At 48.6% G+C, this 12,247-nt stretch overlaps 1 protein-coding gene across 1 annotated transcript in view; it reads left to right on the forward strand.

Annotated features, from left to right (window-relative positions):
- DYNC1H1 (dynein cytoplasmic 1 heavy chain 1) overlaps positions 1-12,247 on the forward strand; it is a 1,596,152-nt gene that overhangs the window by 578,486 nt on the left and 1,005,419 nt on the right. Inside the window, exon 44 of the mRNA XM_078660192.1 lies at positions 9,341-9,474. Coding sequence (XP_078516318.1) covers positions 9,341-9,474 — 134 coding nt within the window. The remainder of the gene's footprint in view (positions 1-9,340; positions 9,475-12,247) is intronic.

The raw sequence follows: 12,247 nt of genomic DNA on the forward strand, positions 1-12,247 counted from the left end.
CACCTCTGCCTACGATGTGCTTTGTTTCTGGCCTCTGAGAGCAGGGGCTCTCAACCCAGAAACATATCTGGTGGTGGTTGGCTGCCTAAAGCCAGTCAGACCACACCAGTGATGGTAGGTTTTCAGGGGGCACCTCAAGTGCCCTCTGGGTACACATTACAATAAATCCCACACTGGCATCAGTGTAGGTTTGAGGAGAGTTGTTTGGTACCAAACTCTCCTGGGTTTAGTAAAGCCATCATGGTGCTGGGGGAACTCGAATTATCGGGTTTCCAGGTCATGTACTCTCTGTGAGTATTCAAAATGGGGTAACCCGTAGGACCACTGGACTCTGTAGAAAATTGTACAAGAAAAATGGGCACAGTGGCAAACTGCTTATAGTATTGTGTTCATAGAACTGAATTCAAAATTCTTAAGTCATTTAACAGAGGGATAATTCACAATCTAGGCCCAGATTACATATCTCTGTTGCCCACGTTTAAATATGCCGTCAACGTTTCGACCCTTGTAATCATAAAGGTTGCTTCATCCTTATTATGGGGGTCTTTATCAGGACTCGAAGAAAAAAGTGCGGGAGGGGGAGGAGCACCATTAGGTACAGCATGAACGATCTGGCTGTATTTGTGGGCCTGGTTGGCTCTTGCACGAGGGAAACCAATCCAATTTACTTGAGAAATGGATGCCGATAGTACACCCCTATAGTCAGGTAACGGTTGCTAAGTAACCATCAGTAGCTCCAGAATGAATCTCGGGGAGCCTAGATTGTTATGTGTATTTTGTACTTTGTTTAGTCTATTTGAAGACCGGATTGGTTCTAAATTATTTTGATGTATTTAATCCACATTGCCTTTCTGTTCCTTTGCACAATCACTCAAATTTCCCTGAGCACTCACCCTCCTCCCCTTTTTCTCTGAGCACTAATACATACCAATGTTGATTAAGTTCAATTTTCATATGTTTTGTTTGATTCGGTCTGTGATGCAATATTAAATTACAGTGAATTATCCCTCTATGTTGTGAGGTTTTAAATGACTTAGGAATTTTGAATTCAGTTCTATGAACACAATACTATGAGCAGTTTGAAACGGTTACCATTTTTCTTGTACCATGTACTCTCTGGGGCTTCGCTGGCACGTTCAATATTAAGCATAGACTTAAATATTGTAGGGGCATAACTACTCTTGTAGATATGCACACACCTGGGATGGAGTGCACCCTTCTTTAGGCTTCCTAGGCCTCCTATAGGGGTGACTTACCTATACCTTAGGCAGTGCTGCTTGGCATGGCACACAGACTGTGTACCATGCCAACTTTGTTGTTTTTGTCTGCACAAAGACATGCAGGCTGCATTGGCAGTTTGCATGGCTTTGGTGAGGTGTCCCTAGGGACCCTCTTCAGTCCTAATGCCCTAGGTACTAGGTTAGCATTCACTAGGTTAGCATTCACTAGGGGTCTGAAGTGCCAATTGTTGGCAGGAACGCTGTCAACTTTCAATCGGAACCACATCCTTTTCCAGGTAAAAAGTGGGGGCTAACCATGTTAAGAGGCACTTTCTCACACTTTCTATACTGCCTATTTCTAGACCCTCTAATCTGAGGAGGTGCACCACCAGTCATGTCTCACTTTGCATGGATAAGTGGTGGAGTATGGGCGATGCTTACTTTCCAGGGTACCTCTGCTCCTTTGCTGTAGTAGAAGTGCCATTCATGAAATAGAATACACAATTATTATTGCTGCAGGATTTCCTAATACGTAATATACAACTATCTGATAGAGACTACTAGCCGCAGATTACTGAACGTAGAATTAACCACTGGCGTGAGACTGGATCCAGAAATTTTTTGCCATCCCCCCGGCGCGCCGGGATGCTGGGCATCACGCGGCTCCGCCGTGACGTCAGTGAGGTCACATAAGTCCCAACCCGGCGCAATACTTCAGTTTTTAGGTCTCAGCCTGCGTAGGCTGCGCTTGGGGAGATCATATGTTTTTCAGAGTGGGGCTTGAACCCGCCCCTCTTCTCCATTGGCTGGCTTCCTAAACGGAGGCTAGCCATTGGAGGAGAGGGGCGTCTGTCCATTTAAGCCCCGTCTTTTTGGGATTCGGATGTGTTTTTTCGTTTCTTTCTCTCCTCTTCCCATTGGCTGGAATTTTACATTCCAGCCAATGGGAAGAGGAGAGAAAGAAAAACACCCCCCCGAATCCGAAAATGACGGGGCGTTTCTCCGAGGCATTTCTGCTTCACCTCGGAGAAACATGGTCGTATGGAGCGCTCCTCTCTTGTTTTCTCTTCTTCTTCCCTCTTCTACTTTCTCCTCTCCCTCTCCTTTCCAGCTCTCCTGTACCTCCTTTCCCTGTCCTTCTCACCCCGCCCCTCCCTCTTCCTCCTCCTTTCCTGGCCGCTCCCTTTTCCTTACTCTTACCCTCCTTCTGCCTGCTTTTACTGCCCCCTTCCGCCGCCTGGTCCCTGGAAACATTCAGCAGTTTTCCGGCGCACTCGCCCTCACGAGCTGCCGCAGTGTGAGCTGCCAATCTGTGGGGGACGGACACTCCAGTAGCTCCAAGAGCCTAGGAAAGCGAGCGGCGCCCACCCGCTGGGGGCTCACTGCTCGAATACGTCAGCCGAGGTAGGCCCTCCCTCGTACTTTGCCATCAGTTCAAAATGCTTTTTATTTGCCAGGATAACTATAAACAGACTACAGCTAATAAGAGCACTGAAATAAGTTTGTTTGGAATTGGTAAAACTCCAGAACGGTGACTGAATACAATTTATTTTTAAACTGAATCATTGCCAGGGCAACACTCGACCTACAGGAGAGCACAGGCCTTCGAGCTGCAAGGGTTCCGTGCAAGGAGCATATTTATTTATTTATTTATTTAATGCATTTTTATATAGAGCGGACTTTACCCGAAGGTGTCAGAGCGCTGTACAATAGAACCAATTATGTTACATGAGAGAAATGGTACAAAATAGGACGTCACAATATTCATTAGGAGAGGTAGAGTAAACATAACAAGGGCACCGCCAGCACCAACGTGGCGCACAGCGGGCCCAGGCACCAACAGAGGAGGAGGAGAGCAGCAGCAGCGGGAAGCCGGCTGGTATTTTTCGCTTTTCTTGCCTCTGTTCCCTGCTTGTGCGCACTTTTCTTGCCTCTGTTCCCTGCTTTTGCTCGATTTTCTTGCCTCTGTTCCCTGCTTGTGATAGTCTTTTTTTGCCTATGTTCCCTGCTTGTGCTCATTTTTTCTTGCCTCTGTTCCCTGCTTGTGATAGTTTTTTCTTGACTCTGTTCCCTGGGGCGTTACTGGGCAGAGATGGGCGTGTGGCTGACCAAGATTGAGGGAAGCAACGGTTGAGCTCTGGGAGTTGGTGGGTGCCTCGAACAACCCATTTGTAAATAAGGAGACTCCCCGGGGTGAGGGTGTGTGGCTCTGTGTGTGTGTGTGGCTCTGTGTGTGTGTGTGGCTCTGTGTGTGTGTGTGTGGCTCTGTGTGTGTGTGTGTGTGGCTCTGTGTGTGTGTGTGTGTGGCTCTGTGTGTGTGTGTGTGCTCTGTCTGTGTGTGTGTGGCTCTGTCTGTGTGTGTGTGTGGCTCTGTCTGTGTGTGTGTGTGGCTCTGTGTGTGTGTGTGTGGCTCTGTGTGTGTGTGTGGCTCTGTCTGTGTGTGTGTGTGGCTCTGCTGTGTGTGTGTGTGGCTGTGTGTGTGTGTGTGTGTGGCTCTGTGTGTGTGTGTGTGGCTCTGTGTGTGTGTGTGTGGCTCTGTGTGTGTGTGTGTGTGCTCTGTGTGTGTGGTGTGTGTGGCTCTGTGTGTGTGTTGTTGTCTGTGTGTGTGGCTCTGTGTGTGTGGCTCTGTGTGTGTGGCTCTGTGTGTGTGGCTCTGTGTGTGTGGCTCTGTGTGTGTGGCTCTGTGTGTGGCTCTGTGTGTGTGTGGCTCTGTGTGTGTGTGTGTGTGGCTCTGTCTGTGTGTGTGGCTCTGTCTGTGTGTGTGTGGCTCTGTCTGTGTGTGGCTCTGTCTGTGTGTGGCTCTGTCTGTGTGTGGCTCTGTCTGTGTGTGGCTCTGTCTGTGTGTGGCTCTGTCTGTGTGTGGCTCTGTCTGTGTGTGGCTCTGTCTGTGTGTGGCTCTGTGTGTGTGTGGCTCTGTCTGTGTGGTGTGTGTGGCTCTGTGTGTGTGTGGTGTGTGCTCTGTCTGTGTGTGGGTGTGTGCTCTGTTGTGTGTGTGTGTGGCTCTGTCTGTGTGTGTGTGTGGCTCTGTCTGTGTGTGTGTGTGGCTCTGTCTGTGTGTGTGTGTGCTCTGTCTGTGTGTGTGTGTGGCTCTGTCTGTGTGTGTGTGGCTCTGTCTGTGTGTGTGTGGCTCTGTCTGTGTGTGTGTGGCGCTGTGTGTGTGGCTCTGTGTGTGTGTGTGTGGCTCTGTGTGTGTGGCTCTGTGTGTGTGTGTGTGTGGCTCTGTATGTGTGTGTGTGTGTGTGTGTGCAAATGCAATAGGTCTCGCATTTGCGAGAGATTAAGCTATTGGCATTGTAAATGACAATGCCATTTATCTGTTTTCAAAACCAACACATAAATAACAATTTTGTCATTTACAATGCCAATAGCTCTAACTTTTGCAAAGGCGAGACCGTTGCATTGTAAATGCTTGTTTCCTTTTCCGCTTGCAGCGCTGATCCGGTTCGTGCTCTGGGCCTGTTCAGGCCTTTCGCTTATTGCGTGTGTGTGGGAACAGCGGCTGCCTCGTCGGAGGTCGAGTCGGCGCCATTCCCTTTCCGCCCCGGCTCGAACCAGCCCAGGTTTTGTGCGCTGTGGCGGAGTTTGTTCCGGCATCTCCTTTGGCACCAGATGACAACTATGTCCTGCCTCAGGTTGCGGACTCGACGGCGCCAGGCCGACGTCGGGTTGTGGACTCTTCTTCGAACGCCTTCTCTTCTCCAGAGGTTCGGCGATTGCTGGTTTCATCCTCGCCGAAGACGGGCCGCTGCGTCGTGGCATTTTCCATGATGTTATCTAAGGGCGACTCCTCTCAGTCAACGAGGCTGCGGGCTTCGCCTGAGGCGCCGCAGATCCCCCACTCCTCGGTCCCTCTTCCTCCTTTTCGGACCTGGCCCTTCCTTCCTCTGGTTGGCTTTGGGGACAGCCGCTTTAGCTTGCAGCCGTCGCCTACTGAGGAGCTGCTTTCCCCACCGCGGGGCCCTACGGAAGCGGGTGCGGCCTCCGCTTGCACTGTTTCCACGGTTGTGGGAATTTTGTGCATCGGTGACCCAGCTGCCCATTTCCCTGTGGATCATCTTCTGGAGGTTCTTCATCATGGCTCTGGTGGTAGGGAGCTGCTGCTTCCCTTCGAGGGTTCGCTCCTTTCTTCTTCTCTTTTGGGGTCTTGGGGCCGTCCCGCCATGGGGGACCCGGCGCCCTAACATCTTCTGCACCGCCACCATCCGGCACCGCGTGTCTTTGCCTCCACCCCTCTACCAGAGGCCCTCTTTTGAAGAATGCCTTTCACTCCCTGCCACTGCTGTTGTCTCCCCTGTCAAGGGAGGCCCGCTGGCTGGACTCCTGAGGGCGAAATATATTCACCTCAACCAGTGCACCTCTGCGGGCCCTTAACACTGTGTGTTTTGGCTAGGGCCACCTCTTGCTTGTGGGACTCGGCGGAGTCCCTTATGTCTGCCACTTCTCAAGAGGGGTGCCAGTGTTGATTTGAGGCACCATGTGTTGGATGGCCGGGAGCTGGCTGCCTTTATTCTGTGCTCCGCTCTGGACATCTGAGGTTCTTGGTCGTGCCATGGCTTCTTCGGTCACACTTCGTCGCCATGCCTGGCTTCGGGACAGTGTGTTCCCGGAGAACGTTCAACAATGGCTGGTGGACCTTCCTTTCGATGGCGCCCTTTTATTCCACGCCCCTGCGGATTCGGCCATTCAGAGGTTTTTGGCGGGGCTTCGGCCTCCTCCTCCTCCTCCTCCCCCTCAGTGACCTGTAAGTTGATCTGGTTTTTGGGAGGTGTTCTACCGTTGGGGCGGGTCTCCCCTGTTGTGTGTTCTTTGTGCTTTAAGTGCATTCGAGCCCTCCTTGTTCAGGCTGTGGTTCTGTTGGCTGCTGGCCGGCCCTTCCTGACTGTGTGTTTTTGCTTTGGGTTTTCTAACCCATGCTGGCCCTGAGACTAGTCCTTCTGTTTCTTTCTCTTTGGCTGCTTGACAAGCCTTCTGTGGGTTTTTCCGCAGGTCTTTTCTGTTGTCCTCTGCTTCGGAAGTCTTTTTCCTAAGAGGGATCCCATATCTTGGGAAGTAATGTGCCCTGTGTGGGGTAGTGGTAGCTGTTATATAGCTCTGTTATGTGCTGGGGAGAGGTGGTCACCTACGGGCCTCTGCTCTCCGTGGCATTATGGTATGTTGCAGGTGCAATCCTCTTGCCGATAGCTTGGTATGGCTTGGGGTCGTGCCTGGTTTGGCCTGCTGTCGTAGCTCTGTGTGGTTCTACTTCTTTTTGGGCCGTGTATGCTGACTCCCCTCTGGGGCGTATCAGGGCCCTTCTTTGCCTTCCTGCTCTCTGTCTTCGGCTGGCGTCTGGCTTGCCCTGAGAGCATCTTTCCATGGTGTTCTCTGCAACTGGCTGTGCTTGCTGGAGCCAACCTACTGTTTTTCTGCACCGTTGTGCTTTCTTGGCGCTTAGTGGGACGGTCATCCTTGCCTTGTCCGCTTCTTCCAGTGGGCCATGCCCTCAGTTCTACTTCTCCTCCCTTGGGGGATGTGATGGTTCTTGAGTTCCTTGTCCCTCTTTCAGGCGCAGTCTGTTCCTGTGGAGCGTTGGACGGTTCTTCCGGGCTGGCCTCGGGCTGCGCTTTCTGCTTCCGCCTGCTTATTGCTGCCGACGCCGTTCTGTCTGGTCTGTTGCCTTCTGGCTGTGATAGGCTCTGCTGCCCTCTTCACTGGGTGCGTTCCTGGTGTGGGGGGGGAGGGGGCTTGCCTTTGCTCTACCTCTTCTCCTTTGAGTCTCTAGGTTGCTCTTCTTCCTTGTTGTTCCTCTCCATTCCATGGGCCTTGAGTGGAGCTTCTTTTACCCTGTGTGGGCGTAGGGTACTCTACCCTCCTTTCTTCTTGCCCTTGTTTCTCCTGTTAAGTGAGGATGGGCGGCTTCTTTCTTGTTTTCCCGAGTCTCCTTTGGGGTCGGTGGTCTTTTGGATGAGGGGGTTTCCCCCCTTGCCTGGGGAGACAGGGCTCTTCATCCTGTTGGACTCGTCCCCTGTAGGACTCTGTTGCGTCCAGGAGGGTGAGGTCCCTTGGGTATGGCTAGGGTATTTATTCTACGTTAAGGATTCTCCGGCTAGTAGTCTCTATCAGATGTACGAGTTACTTACCTTCAGTAACGATGTATCTGGTAGAGACGGTTCTAGCTGCAGATTCCTTCACGACCTGCCCTTACTCCCCATTCTGCGAGGACCTTTGGCTTGGTCTTCTGCACTCGCCTTCCTGTGGATGGCTATGTCTTCTCTGATTGCATTCTTTCGCTCTTTTTGGCAGAATGTTCGTCCTGTTTATTTGTTCCGATTCCTCCCTTTTGGTCATTGGAGGATAGGTTTATAGGAGCTTCTGTGCCCTTAAGCTCTGGTTGCTCCAGGTTGGGGCTACCTTCAAACCTCCCCTCCCCTTTTCCTCCTTTCAGTGCTAGGGGTTCTGGTCCCCATGCTTCTCTGCTGCCCTCTGGGTTGGGGTCTTTTGGCCGGGCCTCTGCCCTTGTTCCTTATGGGGGATGTCACATTCTGTGCTGGGGCTGTCTTGAAGTTTTGCCGTTCCTTGTTTGTCCTGGACTGGTTCCCCTTCATTGTTATTGATTGGAGTTGTAGTCCTGCTACACGTTATTACATTTTTTCATATGTTCTTTGTCTCTAGGGGGGGGCTATTTCAGTACTGGCAGGGTTGCTGTTCAGGGCGGTGTTCTCTTCTTTATTCTTTTCCCTGCCCTTATGTGCTGCCGTGTCTGGCACAGCCTCTTATGGTGGTGTTCCTCACCATTCCTTTTCTATGTTTCCGCTCTTTCGCACACTGTTCCTAAATTCTCCCAGTTTTTGTCTGGTGGCTCCGCGTTGTGGTGTGGAAAAGTTCTCCGAAGAAAACTGACGTAGGCGCACCGGGGTGGGACTTATGTGACCTTGCTGACGTCGCATACGCGGACAACGTCCGGGCGGAGTCGCGTGATGTTGCTCCCCCCCCTCCGGCACGCAGGGATGCTGGGCAAAACAATTCCAGATCCCGTCTCGCACCTGGGGATAATTCTACGTTAGGGAATCTGCGGCTAGAATCGTCTCTACCAGATACATCGTTTCTGAAGATAAGTAACTCGTACATCTCAGTTACAAATATAACTACACATTTATAAATGCAAATACCTTATTTAAATCATATTGCTCTGAAAACTTTTCCAGCATGAGTCCTGCTAAACACCTTCTAAAATTAAGCACTGATTCACTAGAAGTCCTGAGTTGAATGGTTTTGTGTAGAGGAAATTGAGAAGTTAATTTGGTAGAGAGATGGTGTTTACTAGTATGTTTTAAAGTAACTAGTCATCTACTCCAGGGTCGAATTTTAACCATTTGCTTTTCTGATGGTTTTTGCTGGAGTTTTGTGGAATAGAAGTTGTTGCCAGATTTGTATCTGAAGTACTTAAATGTGTGTAAGGAAGCTTTTGCTTGAACCATGCCTTTGTATTCAGCGAAGAAAGTGGCAGTTGAAGAATATCCTTAACTGTCCACCTCCGCATCGGAGTCCCTGCCTGCCTACCCCACCCCCAATTCGGGTAAAAAATTGCAACTATAATTTGAAGCAGAGCGAAACAGTTCAGAAAAATGTTATTAACAAAATTACAGGATCTATGAACCAGAAACTACAAAGCTAGTTTGGGAAATCTAGAAATAGAAAACAATTTTCAGAGGTTAACAGACATCTATCTTAATAGAAGAGGAGCTTTATGAAGAAATTTGCTGAGCATTATAATTAATGCACCATTAGCCCATCTTCCTCACACGGCCATAGTACCTGCTTCACAATGCAACAAATGGAAATCTAAGATGCAAAATGTTTCACATGTACGTATTCCGACCTCTGTTGGAAGTGTAAAAAAATATTTTTTACGGCGAAGTCATTTAGAGATGGTTGAGAGTGCATCTGATCATTATAAGATAATGTATGCTAGCTGCAACACTGTTTACCTCACTTAATATTATATAATAGTATCAGCGAGTAGATACAGTTCATACAAACGCTTTGTACGTAGAAAATATCCTGCTGTGCTTTAGTTAAATCTATATTAATACTGCACTCCTTTTCTGATATTTATCGATAATTTTTTACTTTGTGTTCAGGATTACATTCCAGTAGACCAAGAGGAGCTCAGGGACTATGTAAAAGCTCGACTGAAAGTGTTTTACGAGGAAGAACTGGATGTTCCCCTTGTATTATTTAATGAAGTTTTAGACCATGTGTTAAGAATTGACCGGTAAGTTGAAATCCTCTTATTGCCTTCTAAAAATGCAATACTTGTTTGGCGATACAGAATTTCTATGATAGCCTTGTTTTTAGCAATTTATTAAATATCAAGATACAAAGAGCATGCATTAGTTCGTAGCATGTGTGGCTTTAGAAAGAAACTCTTAACATATTTCTGTCATGTAATGTTGGACTTGAACATTTGCAAGTGGTTGTTGATTCACGAGATATGGTGGAACTCCTCTTCCTGTTGTACTTTGCATATGGGCACAGACCCCATATTAAACAATTTTTTTTCTGCCATAAGAATTGGCCATTTACCGAGCAGGCTCAAAGTTCATTGTGTTCTAAGCGCATGTTCGATGGCATGTGGGTCTGTAGATACATGTGCTCTGCATACTCCTTCCATCTAGTGTTGGGTTCGGTTTTCTGCCACTTGTTTTTCTTCTACAAATTATTTTGCGTCTTCTACAAATTATTTTGCGTCACGAGGTAATTATTTTGCGTCACGAGGTAGTGACGCCTCCTCTCTGTGACATTACGCATGGGCACCAACTCCTTTATTAGATTGTTTTCTCTCTGCTGTCTGGTTCAGAGGTATGTGCCTCTACTCCATGTTCAACTGCGTTCAGTACGAGTCTTCGGTCTTATCCTGTCTTCGGCAGTATTGTGTATCTCGCTCCTGCTTTTCCATTGCTGTGCCGCTTGAAAAGTTTGGCGCGTTGAACACTGTTCGATTGCACCTAGGAGTGCTGTAAGAAAGTGGCTCTTTATATCCTGGACCAAAGTAAGGTACAGTGTGCACAGAGTTCACAGTCCCCAGAGGTATGGCAGAGGCTAAAGTTAGATATAACCTTACTCTCTAAAGTGGTAGCTTGGTCGAGCAGTAAGGCAGTATCAGAGGACAGTGTAAAGCATTTGTTGTGCACACTCAGTCAGCAAATGGTCTCACACACTCAAGAACTGAACTGTAGGCCAATTGTTTTGTATGTAAAAATATATAGTTACTTTATTTTTGAACCACAGTAGGTATCATAAATACTTTCTCAGAATGACATGTTGCAATTGAATACTGTCAAATAGCATCTGAAAGAAACAGGTTAGTATTAGATTCCTTACCTTAGAATATCCCCAGGCATCAGACTGGATCCGGAAACTTTTGTTTAGCAGTACCCTTGCGCGTCGGTAGGCATCGTCTGCGGCTCCGCATCCGTCGTCTGCGTCGTGGGCGCCGTGATGACGTCGTCTGAGTACTTAGACGCCGCCTGCGCGTGCGGACGTCAGTTCTTCTTTTTTTCCCGCGCCAGCAGAGCAGATCCGGAAAAAGTGGTACCTTAGTAATTATTATTTTTTTTTTTGGAAAACCTTATTTACGCAAAAGTGTACACCGCTATTCAGCCGAACATCCCGGGGGCACAGCAGCACGTTAAAGACATAGTATCATGGCACACACCGATCATATCTCCGGATAGGTGAGGTTTAATTTTACTTTTAAATCAGGATGAAATCAAGAACGTAAAAAGCTCCAATATAAAATAAAGAAATGTGGGGATCAGGTGCCGAACCGTAAGATATAGTCATACAATGGGCGGGCCAAACAAGAAATTCCCACATAATTAAGACGATCACAATTAAGACATGGGCACCGCGTCAAAGAGTCAGGATATACATGCATACAGTTACTATGAGCACCAATTAGGCGCCCGCCCATTTATACCAATAATGCAACAGCAATTGAGGCACAGATTACGACAGATCAATGAAAACTCGGGGATTAACCCATTAAACTGATCCCAGACCCAAAGAAAGGAAAAAGTGAAAGGAAAACCAAAGGAGCGAAGAAAAAAGGGCCATAGAAACAAAAACGGGAAAAACAATAAAACCCCCCACCCTGCACCCCTGCAGATGGCTACGGCCTACCCCCCCTAGCAGCGTACCTGTCCCCCAGTATCTGAAACCCGAAATATAGAAGAGCGAAGAAATATAGAAGAGAGAAAAAATATAAAAGAGAAAGAAACATTGAGGGGTCCCCAGTGCAGGCCCCCCCCCCCCCAGCCGCGTAGCATTTCAAAACCCCAACGTTGTTACCGAAATGTCAAAGGCACCAACCTAAACAGGATAGCAGTCGCCACACCAGCTCCACAAGTCACATAGCTAAGATGAAAGCCGTGCAGCAACCAAAAGAAACTGATTGCCACTACTCAACCCAGACCCACCCGGCCATAATATAGACACATCCCAGTCCGTTTGGTGCAGGGTCAGACAATCAAAATACCAAAAGTGATGCAAGCAGGTAAGCTCGGAGGAAGGCAGGGAATCTTGCAGTACACCAGGACACGACACACTCGAAAGCCGTCCACAGCCCACTTGGCCAGTTCCGGATCAGGAGAACAAAGTCCGGTCCAAAAAGATTAGTCATTTCGCTGCGTCTGGAGTGCATGACGATATCAGCCACCGGAGAAAGAGCATGGGACGAGACTCCAAGAACCGCACACCCGATGGATTCTCCGATACTCCATGTACCCATGGAGCCAGGTGTCAGTGTGACGATCCGTTTTGGAACGAACAGGGAGACCCCCAAATACAAACTCTTGCTTCTCAGCCACAATTAGTCACATCAACACTCCACAGCAGTGTCTCTTCCAAGAACTGTAGAGGGGATCACACAAGCGAAGTCTCCCAGAGATAATACCGGCATCGGGCTTTCTCTTCATTCCAGATGTACCAGGGTTTGAGCACAATGGCAATCCAATCCGGATTGTGTCCTTCCAGCACACAGGGGG

Source organism: Lissotriton helveticus, chromosome 9, assembly GCF_964261635.1.
Source record: "Lissotriton helveticus chromosome 9, aLisHel1.1, whole genome shotgun sequence".
In the NCBI taxonomy this organism is placed as follows: domain Eukaryota; kingdom Metazoa; phylum Chordata; class Amphibia; order Caudata; family Salamandridae; genus Lissotriton; species Lissotriton helveticus.